Source organism: Prionailurus bengalensis, chromosome C2 (assembly GCF_016509475.1).
Source record: "Prionailurus bengalensis isolate Pbe53 chromosome C2, Fcat_Pben_1.1_paternal_pri, whole genome shotgun sequence".
Classification (NCBI taxonomy): domain Eukaryota; kingdom Metazoa; phylum Chordata; class Mammalia; order Carnivora; family Felidae; genus Prionailurus; species Prionailurus bengalensis.
In genome coordinates, this window is record NC_057350.1 from 158065237 (window position 1) to 158090005 (window position 24769).

The following is a 24769-nucleotide window of genomic DNA, read 5'->3' on the forward strand; positions in this document are numbered from 1 at the left end:
AAAAAAGATACTTAAAGTTTCACCACTGTCAGACACATTACTGAAAACAGAATAAACAAATACGTTTTATAACAGTACTATCCTGCAACGTAAACCAAAATTTCACAGTACACATGCAGATTATGCCTCAGTATTTAAAATTAAGTATGTTTAAAAACTTTTTTTTGAGCAATCTCCACACCCAATATGGGGCTTGAACTCATGACCCCCGAGATCAGGAGTCACATGTTCCTCTGACTGAGCCAGACAGGCACCCCTAAAATTAAGTATGTTTTAATCAACATTAAAAATTAAACAATGTTCTGAAAATTTTTATGGACTACTTCAATAAATAAAATGCTTTTTTGACTGTTACTACCAAACCGTGGCCAACACTGTATTTTGTGCTTTTGTGTTATTTAATGGCAATTCTTTTCTACACAATTGCTCTTTTAAGAATATATTCACGTTAACATTGCAAAAGAAGAAAACAGTAAGAAGCTCACAGAGACGTCTCTTTTTGACTTACCCCAATTTCTTTTTTTTATAAACAGTAAAAAGTTTCTAGTAATACAAATACATTCAGTTTGACTAATTCTGTGAGTTGTGCTTGTTACTATATCCCTCAATTTATATAGTCTTAAGACAGTTCCTCTTTGGAGAAGCTTAAAAGGTTGCCAGTGAACAATTTCTAAATTATGTATGACATCAAACAATTTCAATTGTGTTTGAAAAGATTATTACCATTTTGGAGCAATAATAAAACGAAAATGGCCTACAGTGCTTTGCTATCACTTTACTTTTTTTTGCAGCACACAAATGACATCCCATAGGAGTAAATAATCTTAAATACTAAAACATACCTTGCCGTGAGGATCAGCAAACATTCTTGTGAAAATTTCACATAATCTTTTCAGTTCAACTCGACTGTCAAAATAATAAAATAGCTAATTAATATCTTGCTATAGGAAGAATTCATTTAAAAGTAACTTTAGGGGTACCTGGGTGGCTCAGTCGGTTAAGCATCTGACTTCAGCTCAGGTCATGACCTCATGGTTTCCAGTTTGAGCCACCAGGCTCTCTGCTGTCAGCACAGAGCCCGCTTCAGATCTTCTGTTTCCCTCTTCCTCTGCCCCACCCCTGCTTCTTCTCTCTCTCTCTCTCTCCCTCCCTAATAAAAAAACAATGAAACCCAAAAACCAAAAAGCAAAACTTTGGAGTAACCTTAGCTGTAATTAGCTTCTTACAAAAAGAAAGGCTAAAAAAAAACCAGTCCTCAAAATCATAAAGTTTGTGGGACTTACTAATCAGGAATAAACACAAATTTATCAAATGCAACAATAATCCTGTTGAAACCCACATTATCTTAAAAGTTGAAACTTATATGAAAAGAAATACAGTTGTATTTCTTTAATGTAGCATGACAGGGGAAACTGTACAAATGACATTCTTAGCACACAAATTTTATCCTTTATTTTTATTTTTTAAAAACTTTTTATTTATTTTGAGAGACAGAGCATGCATGTGAGCAGGAGAGAGGGCACATGTGTGATATAGGGCTTGATCTCATGAATGGCGAGATCATGACCAGAACTGCAATCAAGAGCCAGATGCTTGACCAAATAAGCCACCCAGGCGCCCCTGAATTTTTCCTTTAATTTTTTTTTTTATTTAAAAAAATTTTTTTTTAACATTTATTTATTACTGAGAGACAGAGAGACACAGAGCGTGAGCATGGGAGGGGCAGAGAGAGAGGGAGACACAGAATCGGAAGCAGGCTCCAGGCTCTGAGCTGTCAGCACAGAGCCCAACGTGGGGCTTGAACCCATAAACTGTGAGATCATGACCTGAGCTGAAGTCAGACGCTTAGCTAGCTAAGCCCTCCAGGCGCCCCTGAATTTTCCCTTTAAATGCGAAGATGTTTTCTTAAATTTGGCCACCTGACGACTAAAATCTTTCTCAACTATGCCTACTCCCTCGCCACTGAAAATGGTATACTGAACCTAATATTAACCTAATCTTGATGGGGCCAGGAACAATATTATGATGATTTATGGCAATGATTCATGAAGTGTGATATACACACATTAGAATATATTAGGTAGTACATAAACATCTATCTTAGATCAAATAGTTCTAATACTTCCTAAAGTAAACATACAACTAGTAAATCTAACCCTGATTTCAGGTATCAAGTCAGGAAGTAGCCCTCTAATTTTCCAGTACCCTCAAACTTATGAATTACCTGAAACTAGTTTTTTTTTTTTTTTTTTAATGTTTACTTTTTATTTTTGGGAGAGAGAGTAAGCTGGGGGGGGGGAGGGGCAAAGAAAGAGAGGGAGACACAGAATCTGAAACAGACTCCGGGCTCTGAGCTGTCAGTGCAGAGCCTGACATGGGGCTCAAACTCACAAACGGTGAGATCATGACCTGAGCCGAAGTTGGACGCTTAACCGAATGAGCCACCCAGATGTCCCTGAAGCTAGGTTCTTAAAGGGGTTGGCCAGAGAAGTTTAAAACATTACAAAGATAGAGACAATAAAGAATTTAGGGGGAAAAAAAGGAAGTAAAAGCCATTAGGAAAGGAAACCAAATCAAGTCTAACCAAACTAAAAACCAATATAAAGTTCTGTTGCATTTTTTAAATTTTATTTTATTTATTTATTTATTTATTTATTTATTTATTTATTTATTTATGAAGTTTATTGTCAAATTGGTTTCCATACAACACCCAGTGCTCCTCCCAAAAGGTGCCCTCCTCAATACCCATCACCCACCCTCCCCTCCCTCCCACCCCCCCTCAACCCTCAGTTTGTTTTCAGTTTTTAAGAGTCTCTTATGCTTTGGCTCTCTCCCACTCTAACCTCTTTTTTTTTTTTTTTCCCTTCCCCTCCCCCATGGGTTTCTGTTAAGTTTCTCAGGATCCACATAAGAGTGCAAACATATGGTATCTGTCTTTCTCAGTATGGCTTATTAAGTTCTGTTGCATTTTAATACACTGGTCAACTTTTTTTTTTTTTTTTAAATAGACCAGTCAGTTTTAATTTTATGTACACTTTATTGTTTTTAATTTTAAAAATAACTTTTTCCATTAACTTCTATTTGTGAATACAAAGTTTCCTTTTAAATAAAAATTTCTAGTTTAGATAATACAGATGGCCTTGGAGACTGGGAAAGTATTTTGATATCACCTTCTGAATTTAAAACAAGTCTGTTCCCATACGAATATCTTGAAAGTGTCCTGGGAACGAAGTTGAAAGTGCGAACCTGACAGGACAATTATTTTAAGGTAATAAACTCACCTTAGCGTTCTCTGATTTTTCAGCAAGTTTTGTAGCCCCAGGAGGCCTTCTTTCCTTTCTGACCAGTTGGAACTGGCACATCTATTGAGGACCTCGGCCACGTCTTCCGTCTGCCTCATGTAGGTGGGAATACTGCCGTTTCGAGAGCTGTAGGAGCGTTCCGAACAAGCACTCGATGCATCGCTGTTGGCGTCGTCATCTGAATGCATTCCGTACGATTCGTATCTTCTTCGCGCAGGCTTTTTCTGTTACACATAAAGACTCTCATTAGCAGCAGCCAAAAGAATGGACTGGTGTTTCACAATTTCTACTGACCACAGAAGGACTGTTTGTTTTTTTTTTTAATCAGTACCAAGCATGCGTCTAAGCACTGTAATAGTAAAATTATTATCAATGTTGTATCAATTGATAACTGATTTTATTTTCGATATTTAGTTTTGCTTCAGGACACAGGTTTTAGAAGTTAGTAGACAATGAAATAGTTTTTAATGATGGGATATAGTGGAAACAGAGTAAGACTACACGAAAGTTCATGGACGTAAAGTGAGAAGTGCTCAACTTGTGGGTTTTTCCTTTTCATGGAAACCAAAGAACGACTAGTATATATTATAGATGAACAGAAATTCCTGGGAATTTGAGTTGGTAAGAAGAGAACATTACTTTATTTTTTTTGAATATTACTTTTTTAAAGGATGAGAATGGGTCAGAAAAACACGTTTTCCTATATGAACTTCTACTTTTTCCGGTGTATCTTCTCCTTTCTCTAGTCTCCCTTTTACTTCAGCTACTGCTTCTCTTGTCACTCTTTCTCCCCTTGTACCCAACCCTCAAGTCTCCTAGAGAAGTAAAATACAGACATCATGAGAATGATGAGAACCTGTTTTGCTTACTATTATTTTTAGGAGGCAAGCTCCTTGAGGGCCCTCCATGTTTTCCCCAACGTGTCTATACTGTCTATTGCAATAAATGCAAGAAAGTCCACTTAGATTCGATTTCTTTACAGCTGAAGCTTACCGTTTAATATATGTAACTGCTAATTATGCCTTGCATACTAAAAATGAAATGAGCAAACAGTTTATTTGAGATTTCCTTGGAAGAATTGGAGATACATCTTTATATAATCTGGTATTTGAATTTAGGCTAATGAACAGTGAAGACATTTCTATGAAACATGTTAATAAGCACAAGAATTTACAACAGTTCCAGACGGCTGTAAATTCTCCAAAGTCTAAAATCTTAAAAAAACAAATTTGAATTTAATTCAAAACAGTTTTATAAAGACATTTCCATCACTAAATGCCTCTTACTGATTTAGAGACACCAAGTTAATTTAGAATGTGATAATGTGCTATGTCCTGTGCTGGGCTCCAGGATCAGTCTTGTTACAGACATAAGTGTCAATGGTATCACCTCATCTGTATGGAGCAGTCAAGCTTAAAGGACAAGAACCCCCACAGGACATTCTATCCAAGCAGTATCTCCCTATTAATAAGCATATATACAGAAAAGTGGGTGTATTAAAGGACCTTATTACTTTCACTTGAATATTTATTTTATAGAAGACTATCATCTGTTAAACTGATGAAGCAAAGGAAAAAAGTTATGGTATCATAAGATGTCAGAAAACAGCAATATCTATACCTTAGTCCGTATGTCTCCTAAGAGCTGAGCGCAGTAAATTTTTAAAGAGAAAAATTGAAAATAATGAAGAACATTTTGCTAAACAGCACAATGAAGCAGGCATAAACAATGCCCATAATCAGAAACAGTAAGTTTTGTTTGTATACAGATACATAAAAACTGCTTAGTAGCAGAGTAGATCTTCAACCTTGGCAATATCCTTTAGTCCTAAACTACGAGAATATTCCCATAACCAGTTTCCTAAAGAAACTAACATTTTCTTTCTAATTGGATCCTTTTGTCGTTTCCAAAGTTAACTTTGTTTCTATGATTTTCCCCAGGTCCAAATTAGGCTTAATCAAGTTTTTTTTCTAGAAATTGATAGTTATCACTGGAATATCTAAACTATGCAAATAATGGAAGTAGACCGAAGGAGATTATTGGGATTTAGCTTTTAGCCCTGGTGGCTAAATACCCCTTATATAATCCAAACACACCTTAGTATTAGAAGTAATAGTTCAAAAATAACCCATTCAATTCATAAAACTTATGTGAGCACAATTTAACTGGTACATCTTCCATCTAAAAAGAAACTAGAAAACATGATTTAAGGAATACGTTGATTAGGAATAGTAAATTTAAAGCACTTGACTGATCGTCAGAACAAGATGTGATCAATATATCCCATGCCCAAGAGAACAAAGTTCCTACCTAGTTGTATTATTTATAAAAAATTAAATAACGGAGGTAAAGGGGAAAATTCTGCACTTACAGACTGTTAGTGCAGAACTACAAATGTGATTACATTTCCTATACTACAGCTACGATCAGCAGATATCTTTTGAAAGTTTTTTCCAAATACATGTGGCATAAATTGTATTATAGCAACACTGGTTAAGATGTGATACACAGTTTTAAAAGGCACAATGTATTTTTTTTTATTTCAGAGCAAAGATGAGGACTTTTGTAAGTTGTGATAAGTAACTGAGTAAATGCTTCTTAAATATAGATGGGATTAATATAATTTGCAAGAAGAAGTGCAGACCGAATTGATGTGGGAGATTGGCAGAAACCAATTGTATTCACTGTTTCAAATGATACTCCCTTCATAATTTTAAGTGAGAAAAACAACGGTGATATATGGACAGCACTCTTCTGACAAACTATCATGGGTCTGTAGATGATGTTTTTAAATCTCACTCCTTAACGTGTCAGGCATAACAAACCAGGAGGGTATCTTAACTATAATTTGTCTTGAAGTCTTGCTTCTCTCAGCTCAGAAAAATACAAGCAAGTAAGACTAAATAAAATCCTACCCCGAACTAAAACAATGCCTAAATACTCCAAACGTGAAGCAAGCCTTGGATTGTATGCCTGCGGTGCACCCATTTATGTACTAAATCTGCCCCTACTCTTCGCGGACGACAGTGCCCCCAAAACATCCTCATGTTCACAACATCAATATTCGCATTATATTCCTGACACCCCATCAACTACCTCTGGCCCTCGCTTCAAATTCTGACCGAGTGACAGGGACCAAGAACTGATGACACAACTCTCCTTTTCCCTGGCCCACGTTTGATCTTCCTAGATTGAATCCACCAGCTTTTCCCCGTGACCTTCCCCACGCTGGGGGACTGGCTTACCCACACGTGAGTTTCGTAATTGGAATGTCTCTAACGAAAAGGAAATGGAGAAGAGTACCAAGGCATCTGCTACGGCCTCCTCCACGTCAGAGCCCGTGTTCAGGACTCGCATGGCACTGACAGAAGACGACAGTCGGCTCGATTGGCTCATCCCATACCCTGGACCTAATTCATCAGAAGGAGGAAAAGAGCTTTGAGAGAGTCATAAATGTAACAGCGTCACATTGGAAACTTCAAGATCCTTAAGGGGAGGGGAGGGGGGGAAAAAAAAAAAACCAATGGGGCAAAGCATTTTAAAAGCAATTCTGTATTTTCTGGGTACATTTGGTCTTTGGTCAAATAAAATGGTAAAGGCAATTAAATTACTGACAGTGTATGGAAAATAAATTTAAAGAACAGTAGCTATGATACATTTATGACCAGAAAATAGAAGAAAGCATGGGTGGCTAACTAAGGGCTTGTGAATCTACAGCCCTGGCAATTAATCCAGCTCTACCAGCCAGGCAAATCTCAGCCATGCAGGTGAGCCATGGAGGAGTCTAGAACACACGTCAAACCTCAAACCAGTGAAGATGAGGGAACTCAGTGAAGCTACACCAGTCTACAGGGAAAACCCGCCAACTGTTGTCTCCTCTCCGTCAGGAGAGGGTTTCATTCCACAGCTGAGATATGCCATTCGACATGTGTTAAGCACCTGGTGTGTGCCCAACACTCCGAGGTATGTAAAGACAAACCAGAGATGGATTGATTCTCCCCCTCCACTACTTTCTGCACCATCGTTTACAATTAAAACACTTCATCCACCATTTTGGTTTTTTTTTTTTCCAAAACATGTACAAAGATGAAGTACATAATTGAGGACAGAAAACAATTCCATGTTCAAAAATGACGTAACTTAGATTACATACACACAAAAAGGCTATCTGTCAGTGAGAAAAATGCTCAAATAAGGTTGTGGGAGGGGAACAAGTTACTTGGGGGAAAATTAAAAAAAAATACACGGATGATTTATTATCTGACAAATCAAATTTAAACAAACACAAAGTGATTTAAAAACACGAATATACCATTCAATGGAAACTGAAAAGGACAAAAATCTGAGATGAATGCACAGATGATAGTGACAATGTACTCATCCTTCACCTGAGGCCCCGTACACATCGGGGGCGTAGAGGGCACCAGTAGATCTGGAATGGTGTCTGGAGGCTGGAATAACAGGACCATACAAACCTCATCTATTACCACAGAAACAAGGAATAGTGGCAGCACTATAGTCAGGCAAGGAGACTTAGTCAACACTGGTATCACTAGTAATAGGTAAGGATCAGAATACTGCCAAGCAAGGCAACTGAACATCAGCACCGTAACATTATCCTCGACACACAGAAGATCTTACACCTAAGGGGACAGACACAAGCCCACAGGAGACAAAAAAAAAGCAAGTATTCAAATGGAAGGAAATGTCGAAAGTACAAGCATGAGACAAAAAAATGAACACCGTAGTTTAAAAAAAAAAAAAACCACCATGGTAACTAGTAACCAATAATACACCTAAATCCTTTAGTCCCGAACCCAATGAGGCAGGTATTACTGTTCCATTTCATAGATGGGCAAATTGAAGCAGACAGGGACGTTAATTAATGTGATCAAAGCCACACTACGAGTAAGTGATACACCTCGGTATCTGTACCCTTTCAAGGCCTTTGCTCTCGAACGGTACATGTACCGTCTTCACATCGTTCAAAAGAGAACATACCTCACTTACGTTAATCAAACATTTTCCATAATGGTTCACAGAATACAAGTTCCGCATTCGGTAAAAGATTTAAATATCAAAGACATGTGAACGTAAAAAAAGGATATCAATAACACAATCAAAAGACCTACAAAAGGTCTCCCTATATTTATGTCATGTTTCTCTACGTCTAATTTTAGCATATTTTAAGTTTCATACATTAAAACCCCGATTTTCACAATACCACAAAGTCCATCTTCTTCCTACATAAATATTAAAGATTCATTTTAATATTTAATGAAATAGATTACTCATAGTTAGAAAGTTACTCTTCTTCAGATATATATATATATTTTATTAAAAAAAATTTTTTTAATGTTTATTTATTTTTGAGAAAGAGAGACAGAGTGTGAGTGGGGGAGGGGCAGAGAGTGGGAGACACAGAATCCGAAGCAGGCTCCAGGCTCTAGGCCCTGAGCTGTCAGCACAGAGCCCGATGCGGGGCTTGAACCCTTGAACTGAGAGATCATGACCTGAGCCGAAGTCGGATGCTTAACCAACTGAGCCACCCAGGTGCCCCTCTTCAGATATATTAATTAGAGCAGTTAAACTACTTTTTTAAAAAAAGTTTATTTACTATTTTGAGAGAGAGAAAGTGAGCAGGGAAGGGGCAGAGAGAAAGTGAGAGAGGGAGAACCCCAAGCAGTGGGATTAGTTCCCAACGTGGGGACTAAACTGACAAACTGTGAGATCACGACCTGAACCGAAATCAAGAGTCGGATGCTCAACCAACTGAGCCACCCAGGTGTCCCCAGAACACTTTATTACATGAATCACTCTTTTCTTTGCCACTGGACCTTAATGAACGCAAAAATGATCAAAAGGATTGAGACAAAGGATTAAACAGAATGCTGTTCAAAATGTTTAATCAGACTCTAAAAGGTCACTGCTGTTGTTAATAAAACATAATACATAGTTTTAATTCTACCGGAAACAATTTTTAAAATGGTGACGGTTGAGTCACTATGAACATGCCCAATGGATGAAAATTTGTGAAAAATTTTATGGTATCAATGGTGGCTGAAGGTAAGAGGTAAGTGGCACCACTCACATTCTTGTAGGAACATAAGCCTATTTTTTGAAACTTGGCTCCAGAAGTAAATGGAAACTAGGGTACAAGTTCCAGAGGAGTTCAGCTTTGCTCAGCTCTGATTTATTTCTGATGCTTTAGAGCCCTTACAGCGGCTCTGTGCCACAGCTGAATGCATAGCAAACTACGGGGCTCACTTGCTGAATGGCGACATTCAAGTCGGAGGTGAAAAAAGAGATTCACCGGGTAAACCCAGTAAGCACGGCAGAATGCAGGCAGACACCACAGACAACGGGGATGGGAAGGCTAACCTGATCTCCGAGGCGGCTACTCCTCACCCGTCTTATAAGAGGGCGAATCTGCTACGTTTACGAAGCAGCATCCAGATGTAAATAAAAGGGCTACAAAAATCAATTCTCCTAAAACTACAGGATTAAAAGATCTAACCTTCTTTAACCCAAACAGAATGTTTCATTAGAATCAGGAAAACAGCTTCCTTTAATAATAGAAATTTAAGTGATTTAAGTTGTCAAATGGAGGCTTTGAGGTGAATCTAGAAAATTAATGGCTAGCTACCATTTCTCTTTAAAAAGACCTAGTAGCAAGGCTTATTTTTTAAGTGATTCATGGTTGGTTATAAATTTCCTCTCATGTCTGACTACTGCACAGGTTTAAAAGGTACAGAAACAGATTTCGTTTTCTTCTTGATATCTCATGTTTTCTAATAATTCTGCAGTACGGCATTATGCAAAGACAGGTGTTACCCCGTTAAAAACATCTAAGATCTCTGCCCCAGAAGAACAAGGGAACTACTTCGAGGCAAGCAGTCAGAGCTTGGTCAGATGCCCAAGCGCCTACTGTGTGCCAAGCACTGTTGCCTACGTTCTCTCATTTACAGCTTCTTCAAAACAATCCTAACAAGTGCACGCTGTTCGTGTCCTACTTTTACAGATGGGGAAACTCAGGTACAGAAGTTACAGAGCCCAGGCCGTCTGACCCTAGAGCACAGGCTCTTAAACCATCACACGCCCACTCACTTTCTTCAACTCTTCAAGATGGCATGCTTACTTTATACAAACGTAGCATTTATTTCATTTTTAAACATATACACATGAACATATACCGTGTACATCTATACGCATGCATGTGTGCGTATACACATAGTCTGCATATGAACTAAAAATGCTGTACGTGACTATTGCATATGAGTTAAAAACATCTCTGGCAAAGCACTGGAAGGGAACTCTTCACCCGGAACTAGAACACACACATCAAAGGCCGAGGATGTCCCTATCTGCGTCCCCAGCGCAATGGAGTTTTCTAGGTCGGTACACGACAGTCCAGTGACTTATTTGAACCAAATGGCCCAGAGAACAAGAATTTAACCTCTGGATGTTCTACACTAACATGTCGCTTGAAGGAAATAATAATTCCACTTGGCAGAACTGCACCATGTGCAGAACTATGTTCTACTTAAAAGTCACAAAATCTGAAGAGCAAATCTCTAAGTATTACAGTAATCTCTATTTTGTGGAATTAAAAGAAAAAATCTGAAATGGCTTTAGGTATGTATATATAAACAAAGTACTAGTTAAAAAGCTGAAAGACCATGCACAAATTCTAAAACATTTCAATGTAAAAAATTCTGCCTCTCTGATTATTCTCAAAAATTGTAAGTTTAAAAAATCATTTACTATTTTTATAGCTGAGGTAAATATACTATTATAGGGAAGGATATAGTATAATCTCTATAATCAGGAACACAGAGGTTTTACAGCAGTGACACAACACAAGCTAATATATGGGGAACAACGATTAACCTGTATAATTCTATTTTATATACTAACCATTTTAGTAAGCAGGTCATATGGTATTTTGCAGCACTCTTTCTGGTAAATATCTAAGGTGAAATGTTAGTATTTCTGCTGAAAAAACCAACAGCATTTATCTTATCAAGTGAAATGGTCCATACTTCACATGAGTAAATATTTAGCTATTACCTTTAAATTTTATAGGTTTATTTCTTAAGATAAATCTTGAACTCCACATCCTGTAGTCCAAATCTATGTGCTATCTACTTGATTACGGAGACAATCGGTTTATACAAGGTCTAGCCTACTCATTCCAACAAGTAAGTCTCAGAGGAATTGCCAAACCTGTAATTTCCTCACGACTCTTTCTTCTGTCAGGGCAGAAAAGAGAGGCAAAGAAAGACACAGTCGAGGAAGAAAGCTAAGCCCTAAGTACACGGAAGTTATCTGATGGCGATTAACAGGGCCAAGAAACGCACCCGACACCCGCGCAGGTACCTACCGAGGGGCTGAAAAGAACGAACAGGACTTGTGTCCCGGCTGCTCTCCCGACTGGCTTCCCGGCTGCACCCTTGACTCACACTTGGTCGAGGAATACGACTGCTTCGGGCTGGTACAAAGAAACAGCCGCAGAGAAAGGGAGGAAACAAAAGACAGAGTTTGCATTTTTGATATGTTCATTTTAGTTTTCTTTCTCAAAAACTGATTAATAGGTTAAGTTGTACTAAGGCTGAGAAGAAACTACTCTTGGTAAGGTATTACCAGGAATACGATACAGGTAAATTTGAATACAGTCCTCCCGTTTGCGTGAGATTAGAAGGGTAAAATAGTATTTTGCAAACATAAGTAGGCTGCAAATAAAAAGCTTTAAAGTAGACTTTAAAATTATACTTTCAAGGTAAAATACCTAATTCAATTTACGACCTGTATTTAAATTCTCCCTGAACTCTCAGTTGTTTTCTTCTAGCTTCTAAGCACCCAGCTGAAGTCTTCACTGTTACCCAAGCCTGGAATACAAAAGAAGAGGCCCCAAGTCTCACAAAGAAGACCTTACCCACGGACAGCCTAGACGGACTAGCCTCTCTGCTACACCCCTGGCTCCGTGGGATCTTGCTTCTCTTTGGCGCCGAGGCGGAATTGACCAAGACTCTCTGAACACCAGAGCTCACAGTGGAGAGGGCTGTTGTGCTCAGAACTCTTCCCGGAGACCCGGACCGGCTGCCAGCTGAACACCAAACACACGTGCAAGTGTTACGACGTGAATTCTAAGAGAACTTGTTGAAAGGATAAAAATTCAAGAAATACACCTGAGGAGACTGGGATAGTATGGCAAGTTCTAAGTTCAAAGGAAATGGACTGAGGAAGACATGTGCATAGAATCATAACCTGGAAAAAAAGGTATGCTGTATATACTAGGACTGAAGAGTGAATCATATAAAATATATTTTCAGTTTTGGGGGGTATGAGTTGTTATGTTTAATAAGGGCAACACTAACAATAGTATGTTTGTTTCAGAACACAAATAGTACAAAGGATTTCCAAAAAAAAAAAATAAATAAATAACTTATCTGACAATACATCTCATGTGGCTGAGGCTATATATTAAAACTATGTATTTATAAGGAACGAAATTAGTCATTACGTTATTTCTATTTTTTTGTTAAGGATATAGTAAACATTTGCTTCCTGTGAAACAGCTGGCCTTTCTGAGATGCTTCTGAATGGGTATAACAAAATTATTTTGTTACTATGTATACTTTTAATTTTTACAAAATTAAATTTTAAAGGTTTATAAAATTGGGCCAGCTGAAAAAGCAACTTGCTTTTTGCCTTTAAACCGCAAAGGGATCTTGGGTGGAGATGCAGAAGTACCGAGAGTAAAAGAGAACTAACAGCAAATGTCAGAGAAGTCCGACCCTTCCCCAGCTAGGGATTCTCAGTCTTGGAAGGCAGAGGATACGTGGGCCGGGGAAAAGAGAGAGGGCGCTGGACAAAATCTCAGAGATTGGGGCAAGGATTAAGAGACGGGCTCCTCGGCAATCAAAACATTTTACGTCTGCACTGAACGGGAAAACAAACTAGGTCAACTCCAGGATGTAAGTTGACGCCACATTCTGAATGGTAGCGTTATAAAAAAGGTGAACCTGCACTTAAATAAATGAAAGCAACTTTTCCCCTTTGTTGGGCATCGCTTCTCTTCACCAACAGGGCAGTCACTGCTCACCTTGATATTCTTATTTCATTTCCACAGAGCAAAACCCAAAGACTCAAGTGCCAATGTGGTCAAGCAGGAGATGTTTACGAGGGAGGAGCACTGAGTGTGAGGCAGGGAGTGGTGACTTTCCAGCTCCAGCCAGCTGTGTCTTGAGGCGATACTAGCCAGGTTTTGGGGTTTTGTAAAAAAAATGAAAACTCTGAAAGTTCCTCATTTTTATCATGGTGTGGAGACCAAACAATACATGAATGGAGGCCGGCTGGATACTGTCCATGGGCTGCTGATCTGTGACCTTCACTGTAGTTTTCTTGGCATGGTCTTGCTGAATACGACTTAAATTCATGCTTAATTCACAAACTTTATCAGCACACAAATTTTAAATTATCTTCCACTGGCTATAGCAATACTGTATAAAAGCAGTGTTTCCAATGAAATTAACAATTTATCTGAATAGAAGTAATTCTAAGTTATTACAGGGAAATTATTCAACTCTACTTTAAAACGATGGCTCATGTGAATTATCTCTTGGGTGTTTCAGGTGAAGAATCTTCAAAGTAGGTTTTTTTCAGTTATAACCTTAAGGATACCCACAAGGCACCTATTTTATCCATGCAGTATCTAAACTAAACATACACACCAAAACATCCAAACACCCAACATGCCACAAACTCACAATGCAAGATAAGCCAATGGAGTATTTTATGGGAACACTTGCAACGACATAAAAAGTATAAATAATGAGCTGAATGAACAGATACAACATGATATTCTGTTAAAACTGATATAAATTTTAAGGGGTGAAGGTGTTGGTAGGAGACCGGAGAATTTCTTGAAATGTGTGGGTCTATTCAGCAGAGAGGAAACATGCAGGACTGAAGTACAGTAATCACTCCACCGGTTCTGGATTAACTGTATTTATCAAAATTATGCAAGCTCACCCTCTATTTAAACTCATTTGTACCCTCTCCTAGAAAATAAAATCAGCAATGTTTATTTTGCTTTCATCATTAGCCTCTCTTCTCCACTAAATCCAAACCTCAACCAACAGTGTGATAATTCCAATGCCTAGGACTCGTTTTGGAGTTATTTATACTTAGGAGATAACACCAAGGCTCATTTTCCCAGCCAAGAACTGCCAAGGCTAATTGCTTCTTCTAAGAAAACCACTGAGTTGATGAAAAGGGGCATGGTGTACCTGGGAGCGGCATGCTACTGGAAAATACTCTAATTTGCAAAACCTGACGGTGGGTATCTAATTTTTCTCATGCTACCTAAAATTCTCAAACTATCATTTTAGAACTTTTTACAAGGTATTTTCAAGGCATTACTAAAGCTCCTTTGCTTTTGAATGTCAAAACCTGCGGGATCCACTTGGATATTTTCAACAACTCGAGGTTTTAGTGATAAAGACAGGCCAAAGATAACCGGCGATTTTTGCCCCAATATGGTTGCACCACGATGGAATATGATGCTGAGCATTTCTGCTGAATAGAACCCATTCTCGATAATGAAAACAGGTGATCAAACAACAGATGCACACATAAAGTCTATAGATTCTTACCACCAATGGTATTAGCAGATTGTGATCCTGAACAAGTGTAAAGGCAGAATTAGGGTAAGGATTATAATCCATGAAGAGGGAAGGAGCAGATTTAAAATGAATGGCAGATGAAAATAAAGCTTCAGTCAGTTCTCATAAACTAAAAAAGCCCTGAAGCAAAAAAAGCAAACTTCACAAGAAAACTCCCTAAACCACAGACGTCTGTAACAAAAGCAGTACATTGAGTAGCTTTTACAGCTGAAATCAGACACTCATGTACAAAGCAGATGAAATGCAGTGCAAAAATAAATGTAAGTTCTTCAGCTTTCCTTCTGCTAACGGCCTATGATCTCAATAATTAAATGTTTAACTTTTTATTATTTAAACATTTAATTTGAAACTACAGGTAAAGAAGAACTACAACATCTTAGAGCTGAAGAAAGCATACATGAAAAAGCTACGTTTTTTTTCTTTCAGATGCACAGGAGAAAACCCCAAAAACAAACGGCAGGGGCTTGGGGTGAGGAGACCAAGTTTCTGACGGGCTGCACAGCCGTTTGTACACAACCAGTCGCTACCGACAAGAACACAAGACGCCATCCTCACGTGTAACTAGAGACCTGGAAATCTCTCCAGTGGGTCTGCTTGTATTTACTCTGATCAGTCATCAGAACACACCTGCTTTGACCCATGATGTTTTCCCTAAATGCTAATCTACAACCGTGGAAGGACCACGCAAACTCTAATGAATTACTTCACAACAAAGTGAAGACGGAGGTCACAGCGATATTTCTGTGCAAGTATGTTGAAAAGAAACTTGCGTCAAATCATACGGGGCCACAATTTCTTTTTGTGGATCTAGAATGGAATATACAGTCACTCGAATAAATAAGGAAGCAAGCAAACGAAACCTCTCCAGTGTGATTTGAAACCCGAGTGATCTTATAGGGAGCAAGTCTTCCGATCTTAAAATCCTACCGGGTCTAAAAAGCCTGTCATTGTGTTCTCATGCTTCCATAAAGGATCCCAAGTAGTGTAGATTGGGTGTCAAAGTGAAAAACCAAATGTAAAATAGTTATTCTATATCCTACTGACACGATCAGTAATTACAAAATACCTAAAAGGGAGGTTCTTAATATATTAGAAAACCACACACAAAGCACTTTGAATCTTTGCCACAAGTTCCATCTTGCTATTCCTTTAGAAAATAACTAAGTAAAACAGCACACATCAAATTAAATTTTATCCTTAAGATCCTAGATATAGACAGTTTTGGTTTGCTATCTTTACTCTTCTTTATGCTTTAAATTTCCTAACGTTATCACTATTTGTTTCCTGAAGGTCACAAAAATAAAAGGTACAAAAGTACACAACAGGAGTTTAGATTTCAGTTATAGTTAATATGGTTAATAGTGGCAAGGAGGACAATTGTATCAGCTGAAATATATAATGCTTCTTCTGGGCCCAGGCACGGTCTTCAAGATATTAAATGTACTACAACACTGAATTACTGCAATCCTCTGAGATCATCTTCTTCATTTTATAGGTGAAAATACAGGGGCGCCTGGGTGGCTCAGTCGGTTAAGCGTCCGACTTCGGCTCAGGTCATGATCTCGCGGTTCGTGAGTTCGAGCCCCGCGTCGGGCTCTGTGCTGACCGCTCAGAGCCTGGAGCCTGTTTCAGATTCTGTGTCTCCCTCTCTCTCTGACCCTCCCCCGTTCATGCTCTGTCTCTCTCTCTGTCTCAAAAATAAATAAACGTTAAAAAATATATATATACAGGTAAAAATACAGAAACACAGCGACTTTAAATGAACTGGAAGAGCCATGATTCAAATGTGGGCAGTATGGCCCCAGAATCCATGATCTGAATTGGATACTTCTCAGACTTTACTATAACACGCTCACTTGGCGATCGTGTTAAGAAGTGCCTGAATTCAGGAGATGTGTGGTGGCGTGAAACTGTGCATCTCTAACGAGCTCCCAGGTGGTGCTGATACTACAGTTGGAGGAGACAGGCTCTAAGCTGCTCTGCTGCAGCTGCTACAGACTGAGTTACTTAAGAGATCACCCAGGGCTCCCGGCTGGCTCAGTCTGGTAAGCATCCGACTCTTGGTTTCGGCTCAGGTCATGATCTCACAACTTAGTGCGTTCAAGCCCTGCAATCGGGCTCTGTGCTGGCAACTTGGAGCCTGCTTGGGATTTTCCCTTTCCCTTTCTCTCTGCCCCTCCCCGACTAGTGCTGTTTCTGTCTCTCAAAACAAACAAACAAAAACTTAAAAAAAAAAAAAAAAAGTTACTCTTAAAATCCAGAAAAAAATAAAAATAAAAATACGGAGTATCAGGGAAGATTGTGGATGATTTATTCCTAATTTGGTTGGGAGAAGAGCCTTTACCCAGTGGACATTTGCCATTCTTCCTATTTATAAATAATCCTCAAATTGCAAACCAATTTTACCAAGCATTTCTTTATTTTTAGGACTCTTGTTGAACGTTCCATCATTTTTCTGCCTGGATTTTTTGACTTCGGAAAGAGGAGGAAAGGAGAACCCGCTGGCAGGACCCGAGTCATCACCGCCTGGCTCCCTCCAAGCCCAGCTCTTTTCCTGGATTCCAGGATTCGGGAATCAAATAAGAAAGCAGACAGAGCATCTGTATCTTTATAAATTGCCTAAACCACCGTGAAAGATAAAGATATTTCTTTTCGAAATGGCCAAGTATGTAGAATAATCCCCAAATTATTTCCCTAGAAAAAAAATCTCTGTTTTTAGAGCCAAGGGCTAATGAAAATCTCTTGATAAAGAAAGAATAGGAAGAAACTCTTTTAAATTAATGATGCCATAAATGTGTTCAGGAACATGTAGAAATGAATCATTCATTTTACCTAGACCTCAAAATTGTGCTTTTTAATAATTGTACTTATGAGGAACTCCGCTTCCAACGAAATAGTAAATATAAATCTTAAATTTAACAAGGAGCATAATAGAACTGGACATTTCAATTTATGTTTCCTCGCTATAAATCAGTATATATCTGTCCCAAATGCTAACTGTATTCTGAAAGATTTTGGAGAGAGTTTGAAGACCCGCTTATCTGTCCTCGAATAGCATTAGCTAGATGCAACCAGATTAGATGCTAACACATGGCGATTATTTTGCCTCTAAAAAGCACAATTTTCTACATTTGCAAGTTTGAGTAGACCGTGAAAACCTTAAGGCTAAGAGTTCTGTGCCATTTAAAATATCTCCATGCAAAAGTTTGTACAGCAGATGAAGTATTTTCTTTCTAAGTGGCAGATACCAATGATGCAGCCCTAGGAACACACCAAAGACAAGACGACACCCACTCAAAAAAATTCCAGAACATGCACAACAACTGATCCAAAACAGTGAAAAAAAAAAATACCTTCATTTTTGTCAGGTGATGACGAACCTAAAGTACAGAACAAGAACTCAGTATGCGGCTTGTGTCTGGAAGTCAGCTCTGTCTTTATACCCACTGCTCAAGCGCCTAGGACAGTCAGTCATACGCAAGCAACACGCTTCTCCTCAAGTATCACACATCCGGGAGGACGCATAGGCAATACGTACGCTGGGACTGAGACACCATTTTGGTTCGACTTCTTCCTCGAGAATCTGTCTTGGCATTTCCCATGCCCGCGAGGGGCGCTGCTGAAAGCTTTGCTCTCACCCGGCCTGAGGAATAAATTTATGGATGTAATTAAAGACGTTTTCCTAAAATAATACGTACTAATGAGGAGAAAAAAAAAAATCTCACTCTAAGTTTCTACTGGGGTGTGCTTTTCAAGTATCGTTAAATTCTGTCATAATGTAACCGTCACTGAGAGGTTATATTTCTCTTTAAATTTTTAAGATATATACTCCTTTTTATGTGCTGCACCATAAGCTAACTTTTCTTCAAGGGCAAAAATAAAGTCAAACTAAAAGATCTCCTTTCTTAGTTTGATATTATTAGTCCAGTACAGTTATAATTAAGATATTTACACAGGCATGCCACTTGCTTCTTAACTGGCATTTCCAACTCTAAAATTTCAATTTCTATGAAACTTAGTTTATTCTGAAATACAGACTATAGTTTTAAATATAAGCCTACTCTTAGAACCAACAACCCAAACAGTTCTTTTGACTGAAAATACACTTCTAGATTTGCAAGAAGAGATATCAGGTCAAGTATTTAGTTTTTTATCCTGTGCTAAACATCAGATTACTATAGATAGATACATTCTCTTCCCCCAACCAATTTCATTTATGAAACAACTTGAGGAAATACCTATCACGTAAGAGCTGGCACTTTTCTCGGTATGCTTCCTTCTCCGCCTCCCGGCCGCACTCCCTTCCCTACCACTGCCTCATTCCCCTCCACAAAACCAAGCCACAAACATCTATTTCTAGAGCTCCTGAACCAAAGGAGATCACGTTTCTCAAAGTACCTAAGTGTCATTAGTAAAAAAATATATTAGCAGTAAGCAGTCTCAACCACTATCAAATCTGAACCCACACTGGATGCAATCATAAGGAGGGCTCACAATCCTTTGAGGTTAAAAGGTACAATTCGTAGGGCAATCGCTGTACTAGCTAGCCTGGTGTGGCCATATTAGTCAGGAAAAAAATAAATGAAGAGTAAGGACAAATTACAAAATTAAGAACCGAGCAACAGAAGATAAGAGAGTGATTAAAAACCAGGAATAAAACAGAAGTCTAGTTGGTGAGTCCTATGCTCTCAATTCTTCAAGGCCCTTAATAAGCCCATAGTTCAGGCCTCCTACCCTTTTACAGAGTCTGTTTAAAGTAGGATACAATGTTCTCCCGACTAAGAAGCAAAACAGAAAGACAAAATTATTATTTTTGAAATGGAGAATTTATCCAACACAACAAGGAAATGAGAATAAATATTTTGATACTATCATTCTAAATTACAAGGCGAACGTGCCAGAAACCATTTTATAGAGTACTCCAATTTAAAATTTAAAATATGAAAATATTTCAAATACATCAGAGTAAATATGAGACCAAAAAAATGTTAACTATACTTGGCTTTGTACCACAGGGTCACCCATGTAAAACTCAGGAGAAAAAAGGTGTTTCAAAATCAGAGGTTTATAGGACAGCCTTCTGGCAGTATAAATTGAAACACAGAATTTTTTTCCTTTCCACAAATTCAAAAGCAATGAATAATTATTTTCTTAAAGTAAACTGGCTTAGTAAAATAAAGTGGTATGTCTACGAAGCTTTTGTAATCCCCAATTCAAATCATATATGCAACTTTCCACTGTTTCTAAATCAAAGACACACTTAAAAGCGGACTAAATAAATGCACTTAGCCCCTCATGATAAAGCAATGGAGCATGCTCCCCCAAAGTATAAATGAATTAGCATAAATTAAAAAAACACACACACAAAATTAAAGAAAAACATTAATGATGCTGCTGAAAAAAAAAAGAAACTATTTATTAACTTTATACCAGATATTATTAAACATGTTAAGCAACTATGTTTTCCCAGCACGAGATGATCCAAGATACAAAGCAAAGCTCAAGATGAAGAACTAAAGAAAACAATCCACATCTGTAACTAACACAACCAAACATAAAATGTAGAAGTTGTCATGGCTGTCAAATTACATAGTTTTGCAAATTAGCCTATTTTAGTTTGTGATATTTAATTCCTACTAATGAAAATATTAATGTAGAAGTATTCGTGTTACTAACAAAATGTATGATTCTTACCATCTTCAGATGTTGCTCCTAAATAAGAGAAATAAAACAATAACATTTCAACAAATTCTGCCAATGCTGATCTTAAGATCTACTTGTACCTCCCACCCGAGACTACAATGAAAGAGTGAAAAAAAAAATCTTCTAGTCTGATAGCCTTAAATTAACTTATAAAACATTCAGTTTGAGAGAAAACAAAATTTGAAGTAACCTAATGACACACAGCACAATAAAGGTTGAAACCAGACAAATGAAAATGGCAAAATCCCACAACAAACACTTTTACCTGTGACATTTCACACTCAAAATTTGAAATGGTGAAGAAAATTATAGAAGCTAATCACCCAAGAAAGATGCAGTCCTGTCACTGCTTTCTTTGAAATGAAGATTTTTATAAAATAATACTTCCTGTGCATTTTCTAAAAGCCATCCATAAAAGAACTAGAAAAACTGACAAACAGGGGGGCCAAATGCATGACCCAGGCCTCATTAACCCACTATTTTCATCAAAGCATTACAGAGACCTATCGATCCATTAGCTGTGTACTCAACATTTATATACATTCCCTAAGATGTAAAGGAAAAGTAGCAAAAATGAACAAGTAAAAATATCATAACTCACTACTACTAAAGGGCAGTAATAGATATACCTCTGTATGCGTATAGACAGATTTAAAAAAAAAAAATAGGATTGAACATCATTGAGTAACACATCACATGACACAGATGATTCCTCAAACAGGTTTATGTTTCTGACCCAAACAAGAAAAGATTTTAATCTGGAAAATGAGAATAATTTAAGGACATACAATTTCAGTGTGAGAAGTGGTACTAAAGGGTTTTAAGATACAGAAACTATCTTTTGGTGGGCTTCCATTTCATTCAGTAATTTTTTACATTTATGAAATACTTTAAACATAGAGAGGAGCACAGAGACAATCATGTCATGTATCCAACCCAAGATTAAATAAATCTTCCATTTCATTGGAATGGAAGTTCAATCTATTTGAGTTTATGAAGGAATAAACAGGAAACCACACAGTTCTCCATGTTTCCTCGATCTCCTACTAAGACTTACAGATTGAGTATCTTCTTACAAGTTCTTAACAAAAGCTCAAGTTCCTACACAACATTATGGTATCTGATGAAGCGAAGGGAAAATGCAGATAATACATTGTGTAGTATCAGACAAAAAAATACCAAACAGATACAAAACACCACACTGAACTGAGCAACTACAGATAAACTATATTCATTTGAATACTGAAATTAAAAAGGCAAGACTTAAAGTTCAGTTCTGGTTAAATGTTAGTTAAAACTCACTCTTAAAAAGAAAGCATCTGTGACTTGCATTTTATTTTCACAGATAACCGTATGAATCTATCAGAGTTAGGAAACTCAAGAGTTCAATCAAATGACTTAGGGGATTCCTTTCCATTTTTATGAGTCTGATTCTATTTCAGAGGAAGACTTAAGAAATCGAGACTAGTTCTATGAGCTAAGGCAAAAAATTTTAAGATAATTGATTTTACTTACAACAAACAGTAACCTAGTACTTGAGTAGACTGGGAAACCCCAAAATGGATATGCCTAACCCCAAATTCAGAGAAATATGTAGCTATTTTTATATCAAATTGCTGCTAAATAAACAGTCTATTTTCAGAAATTAAGAGAATGAAGATATTATATAGGATCCAAGGGCCAAAAAATCTTTAGTAGAATTAGAAAAGGAAGTTCTTACCATCCATCTTGTCAGAAGTATCCTCTTTGATGAAAGAGCAAGCAAAGAACAGAGGAAAACTCAGCATATTAGAAAACAGTAATTTTACAATCCCTAGAAACATTATTTTTAAGAAGACAATTCATAACACAGACATATACATATGTTTTCAACTAAAACATACTAGGAGATTTAAATAAGATGAGGTGCCCACACGAGGGAAAGATAAAAACAACAAAGAATCGGTAATGAATTTAATTTTCACCGGCTGAGAGAGAAGTTAGTGACGCCTATATCCCCAGCTGGGACCTTTGCCATCATCAGGCAAACCTCTTGCTCTGGTCTTCGGAGTTTCTTGAAATCCAACACTCGTGATATCCCTGTTCCCAAAGGATTCAGTACTTAGGTAAGAGGAAAAACCCAGTGGCAATTGCTTTAAGGAACGTACTGTTTAACACTGAAAGAATATAGTAAGAAACATCTCTAGAGACTTCCAACTCTCCTCTCAAGCACAGGTCTCTCTCCTGAGTTGTAAACCACAACATCTCGATGCTACTGGATCTCTCCTGCTCTCATTATACCACTATGGTTCCTCAACACCTCCAGTCTGATGCCTCCCTGGGACTTTAAATGCTAAACGCTTATAACACAGCAAGCTTCTAGCGGCTCATCCTTTAGCAACCTACCACTAGACTGAGAGACTCTGAGTACAGAAGCATATATTTCTGCACCTCTTGTACCAAGTGGGGTGCCTGGCAAAACCGAAGTGCTCACTGAGTGTTCGCTGAAAAACGATGGAACGCTTCCTCGGATCCATAAATGTCCAGCTATGAGAAGACTCAAAGTAGAAGAAAAGAGAGTATACCAGTCACGTGTGTATAAGAACGCTGGTGGTGATGGTGAATGGGGAGAGGGAGGGAGGGAAGAGGAGAGAGGCGGAAGAGGGGGGAAGCGGGAGAGGGCGAGGAAGAGGGGGAGAGGAAGGAATAGAGAAACAGAAAAGAAAGAGAGAGGAAGAAGGGAGAATCCATTATCCCTGGAAAGAGCCAGAGGCAAGTAGCTCACTGAGTATAAACCTGGGCCAGATAAAGAGGATAGAAGGACACCATTCCCTTCTGTAATGAAGTAAATGTGTGATTCAAACCTCAAAGAACCAAAATAAACTGAATCCATCTCACAGCCCAATTACAGACTTTCTTAAGGAAAAAAATGTTACAAACTGCCTTCCTAGTTCACATTAAAACGTTTCAAATATTGTATGTTTTTCCTGCTAATGAAAATAATAGACACTGAATCTCACATTTTTATTTTGAAAACTCCAGATAAATAGGTTTTATATTTGTTTTCCGGTGTTCTCCCCACTTAAAAAAAGGTAAGCTATAATTCCTGTACCATAAAATTCACCTTTTTATAGTATACAATTCAGTATTTTTAGTATATTAACCCCCCTCATCACAAATTCCATAAAGTTTTCCTCGCCCCTAAAGGAAATCCTGCATCCGTTAGGAATCACTCCCTATACCCCTGACTCTCAGCCCCTGGCAACTACTAACTTATTTTCTATTTCCGTGGGTTCACCTATTCTAGACATTCCATGTAAATGGATTCAAACAATAAATGTCTGTGTCTGACTTCATGATGCTCTCAAGGTGCACCCATCCCGAAGCTCGGATTAGTACCTCTATGTAACGTACTCCCTCATATGGCTGTCTAATATTCCATTCCACTGTATGGACACATCTGTTTAACGATTCACCAGCTGATGGACATCGGGGTTGTTTCCACGCTACTATGAACACTCATGTATACGTTTTTATGAGAACGTATACTTCATAGTATCTTAGATATACAGCAAGGAGTGGAACAGCTAGGTCCCATGGTAACCATTTCACTTCGTGCGAAACTCCCAAACTGTTGCCATAGCAGCGTTCTTACCAGCACCGTGTTAAGTGCTCACCAGCGCTTGGCACTGTCTATCCTCACCAGCATTTGTTACTGTCCATCTTTTTGGTAACATCCACCCTCGTGGATATGAAGGGATAGCTTATTATGCTTCTGATCTGTACTTTCCTAATGACTAATGATGGCGGGCATCTTCTCATGCACTTTCTGGCAATTAATATGTTGTCTTTAGAGAAATGTCTATTCACATCTTTTGCCCACTTTTAAATTTAATTGTCTTTTTGTTACTGAGCTCTAAGAGTTCTTCATGTAATTGGGATCTAAGTCCCTAATATCAGATACGTAATTTGCAAACGTTTTCTCTCATTCTCTGTTCTGTCCTTTCACTTTCTTGATGGTGCCCTTTGAAGCACAAAAGTTTTAAATTTTGATGAAGCCCCGTTTATCTCTCCTTTCTTAGATGGTTTGTGTGTTTG

The 24769-nt window shown here is 38.0% G+C and overlaps 1 protein-coding gene across 44 annotated transcripts in view; it reads right to left on the reverse strand.

Annotated features, from left to right (window-relative positions):
- CLASP2 (cytoplasmic linker associated protein 2) overlaps nt 1–24769 on the reverse strand; it is a 182085-nt gene that overhangs the window by 53490 nt on the left and 103826 nt on the right. For 8 of the 44 annotated variants that reach the window (XM_043595869.1, XM_043595867.1, XM_043595868.1 and 5 more), the window contains 12 exons: nt 22413–22436; nt 20684–20701; nt 18528–18632; nt 18343–18369; nt 14960–14986; nt 12238–12408; nt 11686–11793; nt 7691–7753; nt 6606–6712; nt 4923–4946; nt 3282–3526; nt 843–906 (listed from right to left, as the gene is read on the reverse strand). In XM_043595869.1, coding sequence (XP_043451804.1) covers nt 843–906; nt 3282–3526; nt 4923–4946; nt 6606–6712; nt 7691–7753; nt 11686–11793; nt 12238–12408; nt 14960–14986; nt 18343–18369; nt 18528–18632; nt 20684–20701; nt 22413–22436 — 983 coding nt within the window. The remainder of the gene's footprint in view (nt 1–842; nt 907–3281; nt 3527–4922; nt 4947–6605; nt 6713–7690; nt 7754–11685; nt 11794–12237; nt 12409–14959; nt 14987–18342; nt 18370–18527; nt 18633–20683; nt 20702–22412; nt 22437–24769) is intronic. The other 36 variants (XM_043595893.1, XM_043595892.1, XM_043595900.1 and 33 more) reach the window with 13 other exon arrangements.